At 37.1% G+C, this 25610-nt stretch overlaps 1 protein-coding gene across 2 annotated transcripts in view; it reads right to left on the bottom strand.

Moving 5' to 3' along the window:
• LOC136035703 (DNA polymerase zeta catalytic subunit-like) overlaps positions 1-25610 on the bottom strand; it is a 133810-nt gene extending 108200 nt beyond the window's left edge. For both annotated transcript variants that reach the window (XR_010619499.1, XM_065717649.1), the window contains exons 1-2: positions 25393-25610; positions 7291-7698 (exon numbers count right to left, since the gene is read on the bottom strand). Coding sequence is in view for 1 of the 2 variants with exons in the window: in XM_065717649.1 (XP_065573721.1) it covers positions 7291-7698; positions 25393-25531 (547 nt within the window). In the remaining variant the exon portion in view is untranslated. The remainder of the gene's footprint in view (positions 1-7290; positions 7699-25392) is intronic.

Raw genomic sequence — 25610 nt, 5'->3', positions numbered from 1 at the left:
GGTACATTATAAATTTGTCGAACCTGGTAGATGGGGCAAACCAATATATCAAATTCAATATAGCAAAACATATTTTGAGTGAATTGTCACTAGCTTTACGCCTTACGATATCATTCCCGCGGGCTGAAGTTCACAGTTAAAGGCATTTAATATTCCTAAGTCAAACTCTCAAATGCTCTAGACCCTGAAACGCCAGGTACTAATGGCATCCCAACTCCCCCTCCTACTTCATGGAATAAAAAACCTGGTGACCAGAAACCTCAGCATAACTTGAAAATGATGTCAAATCGGTTGTGGGTTTCTGGAAGCACGGTCACAAATGGGACCGTGTCGACACGGTCGTGTCGACCGTTGGACACGGTCGACAAATAGGCCTATGACTAGAATTTATGTGACCACAAAGAAAAAAAATTAATTGAAGCACTTGCTTCAGCGACTTCTTAGTCTCCCTCTTTCCCAATGGTCTACGATAGAACAAAGGGGGTACATTGTGCAAAGATACTTTAAGCTATACAGCTTGCTTCAAGCATTTAGCAGTGAATACGAAGAAAATGTCCAGCTTGGCCACGTAGATGTTGTAGTAGAGAAATTTATGTCATTACTACGTCAAGGAAGCAGTTCGCCTCACCAAAAACCTTCATGGACCCCACAAACTCTTCTTATTTAAAACAAATGAAAAGATTGGAAATATATACATGATGATGCATTTCAGAAACCCATCTAAAATATAGAATAGCAATCCTTCAGAGGGCACTGTATTATAATGAGCTAAAGACTCTCCACAAACAAAATCATAATTCTGTAAGATGGTTTCTCAAGTTAAAGGCACCCAAGGCGGAGGTAGCTGCTCGAAAAATAGGATGATAGAAAAGTGTGTGGTCGTTACATGAAGATGGTAATTGTAAATCCTAAAAGATTGGGTGCTTTTGAAAAAAAAAGAGGAAAACAAGTAACGAAAGCGGAAAATATTAATAATAAACGGAGGAACTTACATTAATTGAATTAATTGGAAGGCTAATAAGCCCTTCCTATGAAACGGGAGTCCAGCACTTCAATGCAGTACTGGATCTGAAGTGGAACGTAAGGGGGCACTCTTATCTCTTCACATGGACTTTTTATGACAAAATTCATGACGCCAGGCTTATAACAACCTAGGGTCTAATATGTCACTCGTCAAACCCTTTATGCAGGTTTTCAGGGATAAAATCCCTTGTGATACCATTCCAAACGAAAGAGCCTCGTCTTATTAAGCTCTTATTCAAGTGCTCAGTGCGGGCTGTCTATTCTTCCAGGTAACCCGATTGAAGCATGTTTCTGCGTGATTATATTATATTGGCAAACAACACCACAAATAGAAAAAACTCGTCAGAGGGAGGACCGTGGACACGCTTGTAGAAAAAAGCCACTGGCGCCATATCAAACCTCACACTGATATATTGAACGCTACCCAGTTGGTACTAGAGCTCACACCTGAGGCACTGTTTTAGATCCTAGGATAGACCAGACGATCTTTATGTGCCCCAGCAAAAAGCGACCAATCAACATTCTGTAATAGGCCTAATATGTGACTTAAACACACGGGTCATTGAGCTGAATGGGTAGCAGCTTTAGCAGTATCCCTTCGATGGGTTTAACCGGAGCCCTGTTCCGGTGTGCCATTGAAGTCAAAAACCCCTCGTATCCCTTCAATGGAAGGGATACGAGGGCTATGTTTTTAGCCCTATCCCAATGTGCTATCGGAGTTGCTAGTCCCTCGTATAAACCTAAAAAATCTAGGAGGGATTTAACATTTTCTGGTAAAAACATATGCATATTTTCTCGACGAAATAATTCAACTGATACAAACATGCAGTTTAAGCACCATGTACCCGGGGTCCCTTATAAAGTTTGAGCGGCATGTACTTCCCAACTATATGGAGTTGCTAGTCCCTTGTATTCAGCTAAAAACTTCTAGGATATTTAAAATTTTCCGGAAACAATATAGGCCTATTTTCTCAAGGAAACAATGACATTGATACAAGTGCCATGTACTGTCATCATTCCTACGATACATTTTGTGTATCACAACTTCCGGTTGACAAGAATACTTGGGAACAATTATTATCTGAGTTTCGTTTGCCAAGTATGTAGTTCAATACGTAAAGAGACGTAATTTTTAATAAATGAAGTTTTGATATAGATTAAATAAACAATTGGATGAGATCTTACTGTATTTTAATGGTGTCGAGCCGATTATTGATTACTGATAATTGATTATGGCTACAACCGGTCAGGTATCACTTTTATAATATAATGGTCCTGAGCATATCTGTTTTGCATTACCGGGCTTGCGCATAATTTTGGGTCCCCGAGTTCCCCTGCTGTGCCCCACGTCCCCTTCCAGGGCTCTGATCCCCCCCCACAACTCTCCCCAAAATTTTCTTTAGTTAGAAATTTTTCTGCTTTTTTTCATGACTTAAAACAACACAAAATGTACTTAAAACAAAAAAATAATAGTGATATTTTCGAAATACAAAATTATATAAATATGTTAGTCATGATTTTTTCTATTAGAAAAATAATATTTATAGTGACATTGTTTTCTCTTTTTACTTAGGATTTTTTGGGACTTAGTATTGCTTAGTATTGGAGAATGCATACAGTCGAAACTAATAAAGTTGCATACTTAGTATTGGGGTTATTCATAAGGACAATATTAATAAAGCTGAATACATTTTAAGCGCTGATACGACAGCGCAATGAGGGAAATGATACAAAAAAGCCTTTTGAAAACGATTGCTTAGTAATAGGATATACATAAAGTCGAAATAAATAAAGTGTATATATCTTAAGTGATGATACAACAGCCCATATGAGGGAAATGATAGAATAAAGCCTATTGAAAAGTATTGGTTAATATTGGTGTGACAAATACATCCTAAGAGATAACAAATTCTTTTTACAATATTCAAAATACTTCTTACAAAACAAAAAATAATTCTTACAAAATAAAAAGGCATCGTAAAAAACTACAAATTATTATTACAAAACAAAAAATAATTATTGCAAAACAAAAATAATAATTCTTATAAAAGCAAAATACATTCTAAACAATGACAAACTAAACCAAGTTTCTTAAATGATCGACAACATTTTTTATAAAATCAGATGTATTTTAACCGTGTGTTTTCTTATTTCTGAAATCTAAAACACAAGTTTATAAAATATTGAAATATTTTTAATAAGAAATATGTATTTTAATCATATGAGTTGTTTTTATATGAAAACTAAGCCCCAAGTTTCTCATATGGATCAAATACTATTAATAAAATCAGAGGTATTTTACCATATGCGTTAATATTTTTCAAAACTAAAACGCAAGTTTCTTACATACTCAAATATTTTTAATGAAATGAGATGCATTTTAATCGTTTGTATTCATATTCCTGAAAACTAAAAACCAAGTTTCTTAAATTCTCAAATATTTTTAATACAATGAGATATTTTAGCAAATTGCATTTCTTTTATACGAAAACTAGAACCCATAGGTTCTTAATAATCGAAAATTATTAATAAAATCCTATGTATTTCAATCAAGTGCGTTCTTATTCCTGAAAACTAAAACCCAAGTTTTTTAAATGATCAAATATTCTTAATAGAATCGAATGTTTTTAACCGTATGCGTTGCTTTATATGAAAACTAAAACCGTAGTTCGTTAACAAATTAATATATTTAATAAAAAAAATATTTTTTATAAAATCAAAATGTACGTTAACCATATACTACTGCTACTACTAAAAACTCAACGCAGTCCCAGACCACCCGAGGCCAACACAGCTAGGCACGTTCCTCCTCTATTTCAATCTATTCAAAGCCTACCTGTTTACAACCTCCCAGAAAGTTCCCATTTCCTTTAAATCTTTCTTTATGACATCCTCCCACCCAGATAAGGACGATCTGATTTCAATTTAGCCCTAGACGGTTGGCCGAAAAGGACAACCTTCGACAATCTGTTTTCCTTCATCCCCAGAACGTATCCTAGCTATCTCAAGGTTTCTTTCATTATAGCCCAAGAAAGCGGGACTTAACCACATTTTTCGTACAGCCTTCTAATTGAAATACAATCAGTCAGCTGGATACCCAGAACAATTTATAGGCAATTTCTCTGCAAAACATCTAGTATATCTAATTCCGCTTTTCAGAGTGCCCATGCTTCAGAGGCGAATTTGAACACTTTCACCACTGTACCTTCCAATATTCTCTTATTTTAACTGTGCCTTCCAATATTCTAATCTTGGTTTGCAGACTTATCTTCCTTTTCTTTCAAACTTTTTTTAACTGTGAAAAAAATACCCTGAACCTTGGTTATTCTACTTTTAACATCTTCACTGCTTCCACCATCTTTACTAATAATACTACCAAGGTAGGTGAAACTGTCCACCTTGGCTTATTCCTAGGCTTAGTGACTTAGTCTTCTTAACAAATAATTTTCAAACCTATTCTAGCACCCTGAACTGCGTCTTTATTTTTCAAAACTCAAACCCAAGTTTATTAGCTACACAAATAGTATTAATAAAATCAAATGTATTTTTAACTATGTGCGTTGTTATTTCTGAAAACTAAAACCCATGTTTCTCAAATGGTCAAATATTCTTAATGCAATAAGATGTATTTTAACCGTTGGCGGTCGTTTTTCTACCACAACCAAAACTCCAAGTTTCTTAAATGATCAAGTATTGTTTATAAATGAGATGTATTTTAAACGTGTGAGTTCTTATTTCTGAAAGTTTAAACCCAGGTTTCTTGAATGCTCAAAGATTTTTAATAAAGTAAGATGTATTTTAACCATTTGTGTTCCTTTTTATAAAAACTAAAACCAAGTTTCTTAACTGCTCAAATATTTTTTATAAGCCAAGATGTGTTGTAACCGTGTGCGTTTTTCTTTTAATTAAATTAAAACAATGGTAATTTTCCATTCATATTGTAAAATTCACGTGTTTCAATTTTTTATTTGAAGCAATATCATAAACGGTGTTTTAAAATGGAGAATCACTTTCTGTAACAGCCAAATAAAAATCAGTAGGCTTATAATCACGGCAACTATTGTCTTCATAGCGATGACATAGAAACCATATTTTCTTGTTATTCCAGTAGCTGAGGCGTAGACCTGATTCTTTTTTCCAAAGCAATTTAAAACCACAACGACGCCAATCTCTTAGAAATAAACTAGAATCTCGTTTAGGGTTCTTTCCAATCACACCGGGATAGATATTCTCCCACCGATCACATTTATCATAGTGACAATTAGAGCACAGGACTCCTCTAGTGCTAGAGTCGCAAATCTCTCCAAGACAGGGATTATAGTCTTTAATTTGTACTGCATTTCCTCTCTGCAATTTACACGGATTGCATAATCTACACTTTTCATCGTACTCATCAACAATTGTACAATTGTCACATGATGACCAGCTGCCTAGTATATATATGCATAGTGAACATGTACAGAACATTTTTTCAGTGTTGATCCCATCACCACCGAAACGAAACTGACTTACGATCAAAAAAGAGAGTGTTCTTTCCTAGAGAAAGAGGAGAAGTGATCGAGTGACATCACAACTCAAATTAACTGCATCTGTTTGAATAGGATGTTCTAAATTGTCGATTTATTATTGTTCCTCATTGGATTTTAATGTAGTTGTTCAAAAGAAAATACACAATATCATTTTTGTTTCGATTAGTATGACAATAAATTGAGTATATGTGTTGGGGCCACGATTCATAATCATCACACAATAATTCGAAGTCACAGATTCATCTTTCATAATATCATCAAGCATTCTTTGAGAAACTATTTTCTTTGGCAGAAATAGCTGATAACGATCATTTAGATTCAGACATTTTTCCATAATCACAAGATTTTTCATGATTTTACTTTTCATAAACCCATTCATTTTCAGTCCTAACACTCTCACAGCTAACTACAGACTAAGTAACAAATCCAAAGATTATTTCTACTTCGGGAATATCCCTAAAGAGAGGAACGGTAGCCTACTGAAAATACAAAAAAAAATATTTTCGATTTGGAAGCATTTTCTTTCATAATTACAACAATATATCACTAATTTTCCTCATACTGGTTCAAGTTATTGTCCTCAACATATTTCATTATTCCATTTAAAGCTGCTTGAAGTCTATGTATATAAATTATATTAAGTTTTACAGCAAAACATAACTGCTCCTCCAATTTGAATTTGCTCAATTAATATCTTGCATACATCTGATCCCCTTCAAGGCATAGTCGAGATCTTCTTTTAATTCCTACTGGTATGTTTGGTGCTCTTGTCTTTGTATCATTGCTGCTAGTCAACTTTTAATAGTTTAAATGCACCACTCATTTTTTTCTAGTATGTCTTGTCAAATAAAAACTTGATGAAAAAGATATATTCATACTGTTCTCTCTCGGAATTCTACTTTCTTAATAGCATAAAATACATTGAAAATCCAACTTTATATTGAATCTGGTTCTTACTAATCTGAATCTGCTTCTACGGCTAGTACATATAATATATATATATATATATATGTATATATATATATATATATATATATATATATATATATATATATATACATATATATATATATATATATATATATATATATATATATATATATATATATATATATATATATATATATATATATATATATATATATATATATATATATATATATATATATATATATATATATATATATATATATATACATATATACATATATGTATATATATATATATATATATATATATATATATATATATATATATATGTATATATATATATATATATATATATATATATACATATATGTATATATGTATATATATATATATATACATATATGTATATATGTATATATATATATATATATATATATATATATATATATATATATATATATATACATATATGTATATATATATATATATATATATATATATATATATATATATATGTATATATATATATATATATATATATATATACATATATATATATATATATATATATATATATATATATATATATATATATACATATATATATATATATATATATATATATATATATATATATATATATATACATATATGTATATATGTATATATATATATATATATATATATATATATATATATATATATATATATATATATATATATATTTGCTTAAGTGCCTGAATGTGAAAACTTGCCTGCTGAATTTAAACTGCTTCTTACGTATTAAAACAACAGTTAATGTACAAACCTGGTTTTCTTCTAAACTTGAAGTGGGCGAGGTGCAGTAGGTTCATCCCTTGCAAATTATAATCCATGAAAAATTGCAGAATATAAGGTACATGTGCCTCGTGTGGTTGGATCACAATCCCATTAATATTGCCACCTAAGAGCAATTCGCCTGCTTTCTTTGCCATGACTGGGTTATAGAAGAAAACCTTCAAAAATTGATATTCACAATCATAATACCCATACATGGGAATACCAGATACGGTGGTTATATTGTGAACATGTTGTGTATTTGCTAGTCTCTTCCCAACTGCATTGTTCACAGTGATGTCTATAGAGTTGGCTACAGATACTGAGTCTTTTAGCCGCTGGTCGTAGGGGATGTAAAAATATGGAAACACTCCATGAACGTGAAGGCATGCTTTTTGACCTGCAACACAAAAATGGTTTAATGAAAGAGCAAAAGAAAGAATACATGTTAAAATTCTTGTCAATCAAAAACTTTCGTTCTTTCTACTGGCTTAAAAATGAGAATGAATCAGCTAGATTTTAACCTTTCGCTCTTTTAACCGGCTCTAAATTTTACACAATTTGTCACAAGGTTTGTCTGAGAAGTTACTAGCCTTAATTCAAAGATGACAGAACTTATCAAAAAGGCCAAGCAAAGTGATTTACTCACCAGCAGACACTGTACCAAAATACAGTAGCTTACAAAAAATTTCAGCCAATTTGGATGATAAGTGGTTGTATTAGAATTGTTCCAATAAGCTGATGTGAGAGTTTTTATGAAATGGATAAAGTCGATTATCAAACTGCCAACGAATATTTGTTTTGTTAGGCATTACGTCGACACAAATTAAAGATGAGTTGGATACTCTGCCATCGAATAATTGTTTTGAAAGGCGTTACGCCAACACAAATTAAAGGTGACTTGGGACTCTGCACCATCGTTTACCACTGCTTTGGGGAGCTTAATTTAAACGTAGCCACACCAGCTTGATATACGGTAAATCTTGTAGACGAGACGTCCTAAGCCTACAACAACAGACGAAAACATCTCTGAAGTCCACCAAAGTAATTAATTGTACTCGAGTCAAGACAAAAGCCTTGTAAGTTTCCCTGGCAATAGGAGGTGGCAGATGATCGCATTCAGCTGCGTCCAGTGAAGGGTCAAACGGGCAGCATATTCGAGCTCAAATTCCTAACAGTAGACCTGTCGGCTGACCCCGCCAATCGGTTCAAGGTATTCATCCTGATTTCATGGAGTTCACCTGGGATTTGTTGCACACTCCCTGTACAGAGCATTTTTCAAAGACAATCAAATACCAAAGAGCAAATACAAAAAACAATTTTCAAAGACCGAATACCAAAAAATGGTATTTTTCGACGGAGACGTAGAAAAAATGTATTTCTAAAAATCTGGTCGGAAGGGGCATAGACATTCCAGGGAGCGGGAGGGCAAATGACACCACTGCGAAAACTGAAGGTAGTCTATTCTTGTTTTAAGCAATGAATCCTTTCATATATGAAAAAAAATAAATAATTTTTTATATTTTTTGTCATTCTCATGTATAAATCTTTCTAATAAGGATAAAGTACTTATCAGAAGGGACAAATTAATGGCTTAAAGCTTAATTTTTCAAAGTGTAGCGTCAATTTGATACCAACTTTCGTCCTCTTGTCTACACAATTGTAAAAATTATTTGGATAAGCAAACATTGTGTTAAACTTACACTTGAAAGATATTTTGGGAATCAATTTTAAGCCTGATATGTTTAAAGTTTCTTGCTTCACACATCTAATGAAATTCCTAAAGCTTTCGAGAAATTTTATAGCAACATCTCATTTTAATGAATTGAATTTTAATAGAATTAAACTTTTTTAAAAAAAATAATAAACAATTTCACCTTTAACAAGTAGCCTCCCAAGAAGAAATACAGCTCTGAGAAACAAAGATGTCTAAGAATGAAGTCTAATAGTCCTAATTTTCTCATTTCCTTCTTTTTAAACATTGCCTCTGAGAAATACACTCCATACATTCTTCTACTTTTGTTGTTCTTAATTCCTCGATGTTTTTATATATGCTTATTGCTGTCATCTTGAATCAATATTAAATAATTTTTAGCCTATTTCCTGTTCTGTGTTTCTCATAGGAATTTCCCACGTTCAGCAAAGGTGCCTTTGGCATTTGCTGTTCTACTTTTCATGTCTTTCCAAAATTCTACTTTTGTGCTTTTTGCATTTCAAGGTTTATGTTTCCTGTATAAATTTTTGGCTCATTCATTTTCTGCGGTATCCTGTATAAGTTTTTGACTTGTTCATTTTCTAACGTCTTATGGTTTTAATGTTTCAGAGGGGTTGCTCTCTTTCTCTCTCGGAAGTCATGTACATCACCTAGCGGGTGCCAAATGTGGCAGAACTGTGTCAAGCGTTTAGTGGAGTGTGCCAAGCGTGGCGAAACTGTGCGGCATACATGGACTTCTAAGATGTATACCAGGTGTCTGGAAGTCAGCGCCCCCTCGAATGTTTCAAAGTAGGACGACAATTTGTCTGTTCTTTCATAAGAGATATTTAGCTTTACCCATATACTGAACTATATTTTCCAAATTTGTGCTTTGTAATGTTGCTGTTTTTGTTTTTTGAAAAATACGCTGAAAATCCGCAAAAAAATAAGCAAAAGAGCAAAATGTTCCCATTTTTAAACCAATTTTTAGACCATTCCCGAAGAAAAATCATAAATTCTGACCCAGTGAATGGAAGATCTGGACTAAAAAATTCAATGGAATAAAGATCTTGTTCTTTCATATTGAAGAATTACAGCTGTGGGCTTGCCAAGAAATTGCAGGTTTTGCAGAAAACAGAGGCCTTAAGGCCTCTGTTTTAAGAAACAGATAAATGTTACTAATAAAAAATGTTACTTTCTTTGCTTTCCCCATAGATAACAAGTTGTTATCTGTGGAGACTTTAATTGTCAACTTTTAGATGATCACCGTTTTTTCACTTTACTTAAGTTTGCCTGCATGACACTATGACTCCAGTCCCAAAATTCCAGTCCTTTACTTTTATTCAGAGCGAATCCTGAGCCACATCAGATATCACTCGCTTTTTTGTGAATTTTCAACCCCGACAGGGATAAAAGCAGTTGTGCACTCTGAGCACCAATGTAGATGAAATTAGCTTATTAGTACCATTTTTGATCCAAGTGTTCCCCATTCGATCAAGGTACATATTTAATAAAAAAAACAAGTTTTTTTTAAGAAAGTAATGAGCGAATTTAAAACTTAGAAGGAACAGAAATTACTTTGTATATGAAAAGGGCTGCTTTCTCATCAACACCCCGCTGTTTACGCTAAAGTTTGACTCTTTCTACTAACTCATCTAACTCTTCTCCTAAAACAGTAAAAAACTTTAGCGTAAAGAGCGGGGCGTTAATGAGGAAGCAGCCCCTTTCACATGCGAAGTAATTCCTGTTCGTTTTAAGTTTTAATGTCACTCCTTACTTTCACTTGAAAAAAACTTGTTTGTTTATCTATTTTCTGAACGTTTTTTAATCTATGCATGTTTTGATTTTGGCTCTCCGCAGAAGAATAATTAAAACGAAGTTTGCATTTTTTTTTTTTTTTTTTTTTTTTTTTTTTTTTTTTTTTTTTTTTTGCTAAATGGCTTTTTCATAGTTTTGATCGAATGATTTTGAGAAAAAAAGAGCGGGGGAGGAAGCCTAGTTGCCCTCCGATATTTCGGTTACTTAAAAAGGCAGCTAGAACTCTTAATTTTTTACGAATGTTTTTATTAGTAAAAGATATACGTAACTTATAAATTAGCTTAGGTAACGAACTTTTGTATTATCATGTTTTTATTACATATATGACGGGGTTAACCCCATTTTTTGAATTTAAAAAAGAGGGAATAGTTGTGGGAAAAGTGGAAGTCATGGTCAATTGTAGAAAAAAGCCAAGACAGATTGTTGAATTAAGTGGGCAGCCCAGTCAAGGGTTAATTTTATCCCTTTGATTGCCGTTGTTACTGTCTGCCATTTATGCTACACCTTTCCGTGCATGTGTGTCCCTTCACAAATGCCAAACTAGAGTCGTACCTGTTGGAGGTTCTCGCTGGGGAACACACGCAGGTTGACTACGGGTTAAATTACTTGAAAATTTTCCTCTCATGGCTATCACTCGACAACGCTGAACTAGAGTCAACCCTCTCATGCTAATTCACGGTGGGTTGGGTTCAACCTGTTGGAGGTTCTCTCTCAGGTTAATTCACGGTCGCAGAAAGGGGGAAGCAGCATATTGACAAATTTGGCAATCTATTTACAACTGATTACCCCGCCAAAGAAATGAATATGAATGGAAATAACGAGTCCAATTCAAGGCCTACAAAGGCCTCCTGCAATCTGCCTCGACTCTTATGCAAGTGAACTTGCATTTATAAGCCAAGGGATTTGGGCCAGAAACAAAAATTTCAACTGTCTGTAATTGACTACAAAAAGTCGAGTAGACATGGGCTAGATGGGAACCCCAAATGAGAATGAGTATATTGTTGGTATGTGTGAAGCGGATGGTTACTACCACTTGAGCAATGGTCTAACCATTGACGGCTTTAAGGATTCGTGCTTTAAGCGCGGCAAACATAGGCTCAATGAAATACCCCATGAAAGAGGAATATGGTGTTGGTATGTGCCTATAGCAATGGCCTAGCGCTAGAACAACGGGTCTAACTAGCCTCGGCTTGAAGGCATCCGTACCTCAAGCGGTGAACATGGGCAAAAGAAAGGAACTACATTGTTGGTATATGTTTAGCAATTGATTGCCGCTAAGGAAACAGTCTAACCATTCAACGGCTTTAAGCATCCGTACTCTAAGCGGTGGGCATAAGCTAGTAGGGATGACTGTCTGACTGTCTGATATGTATTAGCGAAAGAGAGAGAGAAAGCGAGCGAGAGAGAAGTACCTCGCTCTATACGCTAAAGCTTAAATTTTGTCCCAATTCATTAAGAATGGCCGCTGAATCACAAAAGCCGTAGAATAAATGGTTGAAATTACTAAAAATACTTTAGCGTAAAGAGCGAGGTATTAGGAGGAGGTGAGCTCATATGCATAATAATTTCTGTTCGTTTTAAGTTTTAATGCTGCTCCTTATTTCCAGTTGAAAAAACTTTTTCATATTTATTTTTTCTTTGTTTTTTTTTAAATAATGCTAGAAAATCCTGCGCTCCCTTCATGGAAATTTTCTTCCCCATGACAAATTCCTTGATGGAAAGTTCCCCCAATATATCCCCCTCTTGTCAACCCCTAACCCCAACCAATTTTTTGGTCACTTAAAAAGGCCACTAGAACTTTTCATTTCCGTTAGAATGAGCCCTCTCGCAACATTCTAGGACCACTGGGTCGATACGATCACCCCTGGAAAAAAAAAATAAACACGCATCTGTGATCTGCCTTCTGGCAAAAAATACAAAATTCCACATTTTTGTAAATAGGAGCTTGAAACTTCTATAATAGGGTTCACTGATACGCTGAATCTGATGGTGTGATTTTCGTTAAGATTCTATGACTTTTAGCGGGTGTTTCCCCCTATTTTTTAAAATAAGGCAAATTTTCTCAGGCTCGTAACTTTTGATGGGTAAGACTAAACTTTATGAACCTTATATATTTAAGATCCGCATTAAAATGTGATTCTTTTGATGCAGCTATTGGTATCAAATTCCAGTTTTTAGAGTTTTAGTTACTATTGAACCGGGTCGCTCCTTACTACAGCTCGTTACCACGAACTGTTTGAAAGTGATTGGCACAGAGTAGATCAGTCCTTGCACAAAAACGTCCTTGACTCGATTCTATCTAAGATTAAAGTACCTTTCCACCTGCTTGCTCATGGTTGCTCTGCTTCCTCTGACTATCTTTTGCTCCGAAATCATACACCCGATGAAGTGGCGGAATCAGCCAGTACCAGTGGCAAAAATGTATCTCAACACTCGCAGCAAGGGATGGGATATCCCAATTGTCAAGTTCATAAAGAAGAGATCCAAATTCTGGTGCCAATTGTGGAAGGATTGTGAAAAGCCCCACTCTGGACTGCCTTTTCAGTGCTTATGATATGCGAAAAAAGAATTCAACTGTATTTAGAATTACCCAAAGAATTACCCAAACATCCTGTGGAAGCAATTTCAATCAAAAGGGCTGACGATGATGTGCAAATTCTCAGTTCCGATGAAAGTTAGGTAAACCATTACAAGCATATGTTTGCGCCACCACCCAAAGAGCTGGACTCCACTTTCAGATCTAAGCTAGAAAGAAAAGCAGGTAGCTCAAAACCCCGATGCATTGCGGTCATTATTTCTAAATGGCTAATATTTCTAATACAACAGTGCAGTCATGTTGAAACAATTATAGAAACATTGAAAAACAACAAGTCTCCAGGGCTCAATGGGATCACTACGAGGCACTTACAAAACGACACACCTGCCAACTTTCCACAAATAGAATATCGGTGGCCACAAATAGAATATTCTGAAAAAGAAGTAAGATTCACTGCTTTGTAAAAGCTACAGGCTAATCACAGTTTCGTGGGTTATCAGCAATGTTTTTGAGAAAGTGCTGCAGCCCCATATTATTTCACATGCTCTAATGGGAGACAAATACCTTGGATTCAGGAATGGATTGGGCTGAGGACACGCCCATCAGCAACTAAAGAGAATAATAACAACTACATATCTGGTCAAAAAACACTGTTTATCTGCAGCGTCAAACTGCTGTTTTGGACTAAATCGTCCACTCATAAAAACTGTGCTGCCTCTTATATTCAAGTGTAGATCCCAGCATTGTCCTAGCTCTCCGTGATTGGTACTCCCACACACAAACCCGTCTTGTTTTGGGGCAGGAAAAAATAGCTGGACACCATGAGCAAAAGCTTTCTGAACCAATTGAGCTTTCTAAGGGAGTTAGACAAGGGTCTGCTCTAAGCCCCATCATTAGCAGTTCTGCAATTTATTCCGTAACTAAAGTTATTTGAGAAAAAAAATTTATAGAGGCCGTGGATCTCAGTTTTATTTCATATGCAGACAGTTCGTTGCTCCAAAGCAGCACGCTAAGGGGTTTACAAGAGAATTTTCACCTCCTAGTTACCCAATACAGAAGAATAGGACTACGGGTCAACGTTTTAAAAACAGAATTTTTTTTTTTTAACAGCACTAATCCGGCAGATGCTAATCTGCCGGAAGTCGATATTATTAGAATCCAGCAGTCCCAGTCTCTTAAATACCATGGTATCACTTACAGCCAGACGCTTATATCCACTAGATGTTGACCAATTCAGTCTGTAGATCTATTCGATAGGCTCATGGGAAAACTGTCAAATAAAAGAGGTCATTCAATCGTTTTATTATTCCAAAACTTTTCAATGCTGTTTTCTCCACAATCTGATATACATCACCCTAGTGGGAAATGTTATCTCCCGTCGAGCGTCAAAAATAACAGAGCACTGATTACCAATTACATCAAATAAAGTTATCGATTAGAGTTTCTATGCGATCTCTCAACAAGCTGTACGATTCAATGCTGACTCGCCTATTTATGTGATTGTGATTGTGTTTTCACCTATTTATGTGACTGAGATTATGTGAAGTTTAAATTTTACCGTTAGCTATATTTTTTTTCTATATATATATATATATATATATATATATATATATATATATATATATATATATATATATATATATATATATATATATATATATATATTAAGTAAGTGATTTGTAACATGCTAGTTAGCTTTGGCATACACAAGTACCTACTGAGTCACCTTCTCAGTAGAAGCCTCCCCCTGGCCACTCAGCGCTTACCCAGGTGGCGAATAGGGGAATGTCCAACAGATATGTTGGGTACCTACAGTAGGAGGCGCGGACCAAGGAGGGCCTAGTCTCTGGGGGTCTATAATAGAAACTGGAACACTCTCACCCGGGGTCGTAAATACAGACGGAGGAGGAAGAAAACCCCTCGAATGTACACTCAGCAGGGCCCACCGGCGTGTGGGCAAGTCCGGCGAGTCACAAACCTTCTCCCAGCAATGGGTTAAATTGCATGGTGAAGCAGAACACCATCGTGGGAGGATCCTCTATAGGAGAACAACTGCAACAGTGACTATTACAGTCTAATTCGGTTGGGTACTGGTAAAACAAGGAAATGTTGGTCTGGTTCTTCATAAGAGAGCTAGAAATGCACTTATATCCCATAACACCATATCAGAGCGTCTCTTCGCAGCCACCTGAGACACCATTATGTAAGATTTTGTTGCTGTCGTATGCTAGGAAACAACAAACGAGGCTGATGACAATGTTCTTCTTGGGGACTTCAATGTTATCACTAGTGATCCCACAGGCATACGAAAAGACACCATGCAACGTGTAACCCCCATTAGCTTATCTCCAACACAGTTTTCGAAAGACTGCGACTTCATCAGTACACTTGGCATAGCAACAACAGAGTCACAAACAAAATATTGATCAGATCATCATCTCTTGGCCATGGTCTATGTCAGTTTCTAATTGCCGCTCGTTTCATGGTGCTGGCCTAGGCAATATTGACCGCCAATGTGTAGTTGCAAAAATTCGTCTTAAGCTGAAATTTCAGAAGGTCGACGAGCGCATTGCAACGCTAAATCTCCACAGTCATAATACTACTGCGATCAAAGAGCAGTACACACACAATTGAGACTAAAAACCGTTATAAAGATATTGAAGCCATGTGAGACTCGTTTAAAACTGGAGTCACCAACGCAGCTAGAACAACTCTCGGCTTGCAAGTTCAGTTCAAAACGCTTTGGCTGTCACAGGAGGCTGTCGACATCGTTACACTTCGAAGGTAGGCCAGACTGAAGGGGTATATGAAGACTTATCGAGACAGAAGCTGAGGAGCTACAAGAAGCTGCCACAAAGAAGGACGTTGGAGCATTGTACAAACACTTACACAACCTCTCGGGCTAGTGTGCTCAATTAATAGGAAAATTACTATCTGTGGACAGGGTGTTAAGCAAAGACATAGCGTCCGACCTTTCAAGGTGAAACAATAACTTTTCATCTTTGCTTTATACGTACCCTCCCTCTCCATCTGTAGCAACTCCTGCCATCCCTCAGCCTGTGATCTATAATAAACTCGTTAAAGCTGACATTAAGCCGTAGTTGCTTAATGTCAGTGGTAGAAACTCAAAATGCTGAGAATAAATAGAAAACCATAAACCTCCTTGTATTTGTGAATCTCTGTGGAGCCGCTTATAAACTGTGGTGGCACTACCCTGTTATGGCTACAAATGCGATTCAATGCAATACGAGACTCGGAGATCCTCCCAAAAGACTGGCGCACAGGAGTGATCCTATCACTGTGGAAGAGAGAAAGTTTCAAAAGGGAGTACAGGGACTATAGAGGATAACGCTCCTCTTGGTACTCACCAAGCTCTTTTCTATGGTTATAACTTCAGATAGTTCTCTCTGACATAGGCTATAAAACTCTACTTCACTTCAAAGACTATAGGCTCTGGCTCAAAAACAAGCAAAAACCATCCTTTTTGGCCCAAGGCAAGATTTCTATGAAGCTTTCAAAAATGCAAAATCATATTCATCAATCCAGCCTAAGGTCCACACTTTCTGTAAAAACCGCAGAGGCTAGACCCTTACCACTTTCTAGGACAAAGCTGAAATCGGAGTACTAGGAACAAAAAAAAACTACAACAAAACCAAAGTGTTGCTCTTATGCAATTACAATAAATAGTCAAGACAAACTCAAAATGATCAAAAATTAAAATGCACAGGACAAATAACTCCCATGCCTTCTCAAGACCAGAACATAATGTGCGCTTCACTAAAAAAAGAAATGACCATGTATTGTCACTTTAATTGACATATCTTGATGTTTATTCCTTAAAGTTTTGATGTTTTTTATTTATCCTTAAATTACCTTAAATCGCACTGGCCGGCGAATAAGGTTGGGTGAACATCCTGTAGATTCGCCGGTTGAGTGATGGAGGTGGAAGTGCGTTGTCTAGTTCCGTTGAGTAGATCCACTGGCCTCCCAGTGTAGTTTCCACTCCATCGCTGCCCAGTCTCGGTCAATTGCTTTTTTGAAGTTGTCAACAGTTTTGGACTGAACTGTTTCTTCACTAAGGGAATTCCACAGTGGAACAGCACGAGTTGAGAAGAAGTTGGAACGTTCTCTCCGTGAGCTTCTTTGTTGCTGGAGCTTCTTGGTGTGGCCCCGGGTGTGGCTAGAGAGCGACTTATTAAAAAGCCCTGGTGTGACACCATTCTCCAGCAGCTTGTGGGTCAGGATTGCATCTCCGCGTTTCCTCCTGTACGTCAGGGTTGGGAGCTTGAGTTTCTTGAGGCGTTCAGGGTACGAGAGGTTCTTACATTTGGTTGGTAGTTTTGTAGCCCTCCGCTGAACGCTCTCAAGGATCTTCTTGTCCACGACATAGTGGGGAACGGCAAGAGAGACTCCGTACTCAAGTTGCGGTCTGACCAGTCCTGTATATAGCTTCCTGATTGTCCTGGGAGATCTACTGGTGATATTACGTCTGATGAGACCAAGGGACCTGTTGCCTTTTGCAGCTAGGTATTTGCTCTGACTATGGAATTTCATTTTGTCATCAACAATGACCCCAAGGTCTCTTTCTTCGGTGACAGTTTCCAAAGTTATGAGCTTCCCAGTACGATCTGTCATTGTATATGTCATTCCTGGGTTCTTAGGGCCAAGATGTAGGACTTTGCACTTTTCAGCATTAAACTCGAGGGACCAGGAAGAGGACCAGTTGTTGAGGGTGTGCAGATCTGCCTGCAGAGCTGCGCACTGTTGGTTGTTTGCGACTGGGCCAAACAATTTCGAGTCGTCTGCAAACAGTTTAAGGTCATTTTGCACTGACTGGGCTGAGTCATTGATGAACATGTTGAAGAGGGTAGGTCCCAGTTTAGTTCCTTGCGGAACTCCGCTGAGCACTGGAGTTGGGTTTGACATGATTTGATTCCCCTCCTCATCATACATCATCACCCTCTGTATTCTATCCTTGAGAAACTGGATAATCCATTCCCTTACATCTTGGTGGAGTTGATAGAACTCTAGTTTCCTTTCCAGGTACGAGTGTACTACCTTCTCGAAAGCTTTGGCTTGGTCCAGCAAGAGTACGTCAACTGGAAGGCCTTCCTCAATCATCTTGGTGATTATGTCATATGATTGAATTAGGTTTGTCTCCACAGAGCGACCCTTCCTGAAACCATGTTGTCCATCATATAACAGGCTGTTAGTTTCCAGATGTGCAACGATTGCATCATTTAAGACGCCTTCCATGACTTTTGATGGGACAGAAGTCAGGCTGATGGGTCTGTAATTCTGTGGTTTATCTTTCTGTCCTTTTTTGAAAACTGGCATGACATTTGCTGTTTTCCAGTCAGAGGGAATAGTTTTGGAAGCTATTGACATCTGGAATATTCTTGTCAGGGGTTCCGCTATTTCAGCTGCGGTCTCCTTCAGCAACCTAGGATGGATGCCATCGGGTCCCTTTGCCTTGGATGGGTCCAAAGTTTTTAGGCGCTTGTAAGTATCACAAGCTGTGAACTGGATCGGTGGCATAGGGTGTTTGATGTGGGTGGTTGGCATATCCGGTGGGGGGCATCCAGGGTCTTTGGAGAAATTTGACGAGAAGCATTGATTGAGGGTATCTGCCATTACCAATGGGTCGGTTATTTTGGTTCCATCGCTGGAGGTAAAATGATGGATCGACCTGCGGCTTGGGTTGTTTGAAGTGACATATCTCCAAAACTTTTTTGGATTGGTTTTTGCCTCTAGTGCTATCGACTCCTCATATCTTATGGTTGCTTTTCTGGTCGCATTTCTCAGTTTGTTCCTGGCCTTTTTGTACTGCTCTAGATGGGCTGCACTCTCACAATTTTTATACTTTTTCCAAGCTTTCTTTTTCTTATTAATGACTTTTTTTAGCTGTGGTGACATATACGGAAGGGTTCTGGGACGTTCTGAGAAGTAAGTTTTCGTATGCTTCAACTCAAGACTCAGTAGTATGTCCTTGAAAAGCTCCTAGGATGCTTCAGTGTCTTGTTGCAAGGAGTTTTCCCATTCAATCTCTTGTAGGTCCTGGCGTATTTTCTTGTAATCAACAAACGTTCGTTTGATTTTGTTGGTTGGTATCTGATTCAAGATTATTGCACTCAGGATACAAAGATGGTCGCTTGCTCCAAGGGGGGGTAAGTTTGCTGTTGACATAATTTTTTCGGGGTTGTTTGACAGAACGAGATCAAGGAGAGATGGAGTTTGATGATCTCTATGTCTGGTAGGGAACTCAACTGTCTGGACCAGCAGGTTATCAGCAAAGGCTTCAAGAGTTGGATTGGTATAGTTGTTTTGAAGAGTAAAGCCTAAACCATCGACCCACCTGGTGTCCGGCATGTTAAAGTCTCCTGCGATGATGACATTTTTGGGGTTACATATTGTCATTTCATTTATAATATTTGCCACATACTGAAATGATTCTTCGGAGCTGGGGGAGGAAGGGCTACGGTAAATCACGCCAATTCTAAACTTTTCAGACCCTACTGTCAATTCAACCAGGATAGACTCTACCCAAAAATAATTGGCACTTGTGAAAAGGTCAATGTTATTTACCTTCAAGGCTGACTTGATGTATATGGCAACTCCTCTCCTCACATTGGGTCTGTCCAGATTCGAAATGACTGTGTATCCTGGTATCTGAATATGGCTATCCTCCAGTCTATTTTGAGAGTTTTTTGGGCAAATTTCACTTAAGCACACAACGTCTATATCTTCGTGAGCCAGCAACACTTTTAGCTCATTCAGCTTGTTTGGCAAGGAGTCAATGTTTGTTGACAACACTTTCATCACTTGTTTCTGTCTGCTTCTTCTTCTTCCTGAGCCCGCTGGAACTAGCACGTCATCGTTGGATGACGGACTTTCGTCTGCTTCGCTAGATGCTGCGTCAGTTGAATAAGAATCTGGCGAGTTGTATTCCGATTCAACAGAAAGAACGCAGCTAGTGTCAGATTTGGCATGTTCTTGAGCTGATATGGAACTACTATATAATACACTGTTAAATGACACTAAACTACTATTTACATGTCTTTCGTCTGGCTGTGCATCTAGTGCTCCATCGCCCCCAATGCTGGGGGTGGAGCTCGCTGACCGTTTTTTGAAACGACTTTGCCGTTCCGTACTCCGAGGTCAGTCTCACCATTTGCAATCCGTCTTTTAAGTTCCTCTGTAGCGCTCTTACGTTTAGCTCTGTCCTCTCGGGACTCATCGCTGTGGAACTGTATGTCTGCTTTCAGCTCGACGGATTTTTTCAAGATCTTTACCTTGGTGGCAATGTCCGTAACACTAAAAAGAATCGGGGGAGGGCGGTCTGGGACTTGCTGGGTGGGTGGGTTGTTTGCACCGAGTCTTTTCAGGTTCAGAATTTTGACGCCGGGAGACTATAATCTGAGGCTAGGTGCTGGATCACAAAGTTTGTATCATCGTCTGTAGGTGAGACACCGTAAGCGATGAGGTTCAGTTTCCTGCGTTGTCTGTCCCTATCCTGCCTCATCACTTTTAGGACTTGGTCCTCTAGGTCAGTACCAACCTTTCCCTCCGCGACTAGTTTAGAAATTCTGCTATCGACATCAGCAACAGAACACTTAGATGCCATGTCTCTTTCAATGTTGGAGATCCGATCACTGAGTGGGTTTACTGCCTCAAAATTACGTTTTATTCAACCCTCAAAATTACGTTTTTGGTGCAACAGTACACCATGCCCTGAACACATAAAATTGGAAAATGGTATCCATCGAAACTTACAAAAGGTTTGTGCATTGAGAAAAATGACAAAATTATCTACCAAAGATGAACTCTTTACTATATTGGAAACATTGAATTACCCAGCAATATACATTCCCAATCCATCATCATTGAATCAGCCACTCCCCCACTTGGCAAAACAATGACAGCTTAAGTGATAACAATCACACAGTACATCTTTAAAATGAACCAAAGAAACCTTTTTGCAGGTCACTGTGATTTTTTGATTTGACAACAAGGAAAATTCAGCTACAAGTTGACAATTTTAAATTTGCCCTTGCAGTTACTCTCACTCAAAACAGAAAACCAATCTCTTTTACATCACACTCATTGAACACTGCCAAAAAGAACTTCAATCGGATTGAGAAGGAATTATCTATCATTCTTTTCAGCTGAATGCAATAGCACTAGCACCATCACTGCCAAAAATCATGGTTAATATGAAACTCATCATGGCCCAATATGAAACTCATCTTCAGTACTGCAATACATGCTACTGTATCCAACAGCCTATTCTTATAATAATGTTCAGCCTTAGCAAGGATATTTCCATTGCTGACACTTTGTCACATTTGTATATTATTGAAAAGGATGCAAAAAACCAAAATAGATTGAATCATAGCCATATTCCATCATTTTGTTCCCATCCGTAAGTAATGATATACTTGAAAGACTTCAACAAGAGACAACAACTGACGTTGCCAAAACAATCCAAAGTGGTTGGCCCTCCTCCTAACAGTCATAGACCAAATTATACATAAAGGAGATCACCTAGTCATGCCCAAACATTCCTGAAAGAACAGCCTCAAATGCATACAATCATCATATCCAGGTACTAAAAAGATCAATCAGCAAGCTTGGCCAGGAATGACAAAGAATACCAAGGAACATACCTTAAGTGCTATGAAATGTGCCAAATACAAGAGTTCCAAAAGAAACAGCCATAAATACCAAATGGTGTTCCTTGCCCACCATGGCAGAAAATTGGTTAAGATCTTCACAACAAATTTCTTATGAAGAAGAAAAACACTTTCTTAGTACTTTCAACCAACTCAGCCAATAACTTGAAGTTGACAGAGTGGGATGCGCATACATATCAATTTGAACCCTATTTGAAAAATTAATATACATACCATGGAATATCTTGTGTCCTTTTAATTGACTTTTAGCAACAATATACATCCTCACTTTTCCAGAAATTCATATTGGATTGAAAAATGTTGCTGATCACTTCCTTGCTAAGTTTTCCCCAGTCAAACCAATTGACAAAAATCTATATGGGCAGCCAAAAATTACTTAACAAAGCAAATTTCATGGCAAATGATATTGAGTAAGCACTACCGGAATACAAGGACACTCCTTTATCAGTTTGGCCTACCCATCTGAATTTACTAAAGAGCAGAAATCTGAGGTCAGTAGTAACAACAACCAAAGATTGTGTGCCACAGTCAGTCCCCAAAAAAATGAATAAACAATATGTCACAACAAAGCAAGTACTTTGAGTGAGACAGCTGAAACAAATAGAAAACAAGAAGCTGAAAATTTAGACAATCAATTGAGGGTCAAATCCATGGCAAATTCTAACAGGTAGACATAATCAAGAGACAATATGTGAACCAGAGATCCTACTTGTTGAGATGCTACATGTTGATACTACATGTTTAGAGAAAAAAGAAGCCCCCTACAGAAGGAACAGGCACCACATAAAGGGTATTCTTTAACCAACCTCAGTCACCAAAAATCAACAAGTCAGAGATACCCCTCAAGCAGAAACACCAATCTCATCTGTGAGTCTACCAGACTGACTGGTTTCCTTCCCCCTAAAACACAGGACAAAACTTCCTTCAACCCCTTATTCATAATCATAGCCCAGCATTTCACACTCCCATACATGTGTGATGCATCAGTTTACACCCCATACAAATCAAAGATGGTCCCTAACTTGCACTGATTGCTCTGTGTTGGGTGCAAAGCTAGTACTATTGCTGATCCCCAAAATGTCCCACTGAAAATGTTCACAAACATGGTGGAATTGAGTTCCACCAGAAGTGTTTAGACAAGCATCATCATGGATCAGAACAAATCCATTTATCATCTTTCCTCTTTATTTGTCTTGAGTAACTTAATGCAATTAATGCAAAACTTCACAATAAACAGCTGGAGTGATTGTGGTTCCAGGTTTCATAACCAGCACACTTTTTGGCCCCAAAAAAACAGTAGCCATGGACTTTTTGTTGTTGAACGTTTGTTTTGTGAATTTGAATGTATTCATTGCTGTGATTGTTGTTTTGTTTCTGGTGTGTTGTATTGAATCCAGGCTTCATATCCAGTTATGATTGCCTTCAAAAAGATATCTCCTTCATGGTAATAGTGTTGAAGTCATGTGATGGTGCAGTGGGTTTGACTTTAGCTTGGTAATACAGGACCCAGATATCAAATCATGCTGCAGCAATGCACTGCAGGGCTGACGCAGGGACCTCAGTAGTCAAAAAGTGTTGTTAATCTGATACAATATAATAATGTTGAAAAATCTCTGTTGCTGATGCCATTTGAAAAATCCATCTTTTGGGACCAAAAGTGGACAAAGTTTGCTGTAACCTAATCATACAGTAGCAATACAGGGCAATATAAACCATGAACTTCCAGAAATTCCTTAGAGAAAGCGGTTATGGTGAATTCATGGACCTCTTTAACCATTATCTCAATTTATTCAACAAGGTCATCTGACACAGTGGACTTGTATCCTTTGCCCCTTTCATTTTGCACATTATTTTGGCTATCATTAAACTTTTTACACCATTCACCACATTACCATTGCTCATGAAGTTTTCCTTATACACACAATTCATTCTCTGGTGGATTTCTGGAGCACTACAGCCTATAGGAAACAAATCCAAGTTAACATTTGGTGAGAGAAACAATAAAGGTGGGCATGATTATTTGGCTGCAGCACAATGCTGACTGAGGCCTGGATGTAAACAAAGGCAAAGTGTGTAGTATGAGAGTTGTGCAGTCACCCAAATTGCATCCTTGCTCTCTGTCACTCATATAACATCTGTTGAGAGCTGACTTGACATTTGAAAAAATTGACCCTTGTATTATCTAAAAATGTGTACTTATCTGTTAGCCAGTACACACTTGAGAATTTGCATCAATCAAATCAGACAATAACTGGTTTATTGCTGCTTGTGAACAGAGACAATTAGCTTCAACTCAGTGGAAAAGTATATTGTAGCTATATTTGAAAAAATATTTAGTTGGTATTTTGGCTAGGTTAGGTCATATTATGCATGCAGCTCTGCAATGCTTAACCACCCAACCCCCATTAATGTGCAAATATATAGCCCAAATTAAGAATATCCTAGTTCTAGTGTTTTCTTTCAGTTTTTTTTGCACAGCTTTGGGTCATATTTTGGACACCAGGAGTGGGTGGGGTGCTGGAGCAAATACAGAATAAATGGTTGAGGGAGGAGTACAAATTAAAATATGACTCCCCGTTGGTATTTCTAGCTTCTCTAACCCTGTTATTAAAGAAACTTTTGGTAAATTCTAGATTAGAGGCTTTTTGCTATCTTGGAAAACATAGTAGTCAAGTTGGGTGAATCAATCCTAATAGATCCCTACCACAGCAATGTACTTTGAAGTGCCAAACATCTCTTTCTTCCTTTTCAAGGGGTCAATATATTGTGGTGACTTATTAATTCTTTGTGATCCATATGTGAAGCCTTGAAAAATAGATCTTCTGCTTAAGTTAGGTTAGGTAAGAAAAATGCTTTCAGCCTCAAATGTTTACTCAATCCAGATTGATAGAATTTTAATAATTTGTGCACCTAATATAGAAAAAAAAACTTAATTGACCTGGGCTATGGCTTAAAGTCATATTAAAGTAATACTAGCTGCAATTCCAACCCAAAATTAAGGTAAATTGGTGTTTTGGCAAAATTCAGATAGCCTAGGTATAGGGCCTTTTATGCATTCAATTTTTTAATACCTTAATTTTGAGTTTAAAACCACTTTTTTATTGGCTTTAGTTTTTGAAAATAATATTGCTGTTATTTCATGTTTTCTCCTGAACAGCCCTAACCTTCCCCTGGAAGGATACATTTCAAGAGCAACAAATATTATTTTTGAGAAGAGTACCAATTAGGGAATTGAATGGTACCCTACTAGGCTGCCATTTTTCATTACAAGGTTTATTTCAAAAGAAGCACTTCTAGACTTTTAATATTTATATTAGTTTTGTTGTATTTAATTAAATTCTGCATTAGACAAACCTGACAATGTCACGCCAAAAATCCTAATAATTGGAACAAGAGGAATTTCAAAGCCTCTGAAGACATTATACGATAAATCTACATCAGGTAGCGGTCGGGCAAGATAATAGTCCACATTCACTATTCTAACAGATATCATGTTGCTAAATCTTGTTTTTTATATCCTATCAAATTCTAGAAGTCCAAAAGTCACATGTTTTGATTTTAAAATAGCAATC

The sequence above is a fragment of the Artemia franciscana genome, chromosome 14 (assembly GCF_032884065.1).
Source record: "Artemia franciscana chromosome 14, ASM3288406v1, whole genome shotgun sequence".
NCBI lineage: Eukaryota > Metazoa > Arthropoda > Branchiopoda > Anostraca > Artemiidae > Artemia > Artemia franciscana.
Note: the sequence above shows the minus strand (reverse complement) of the source record. Positions and strands in the feature narration are given on the sequence as shown.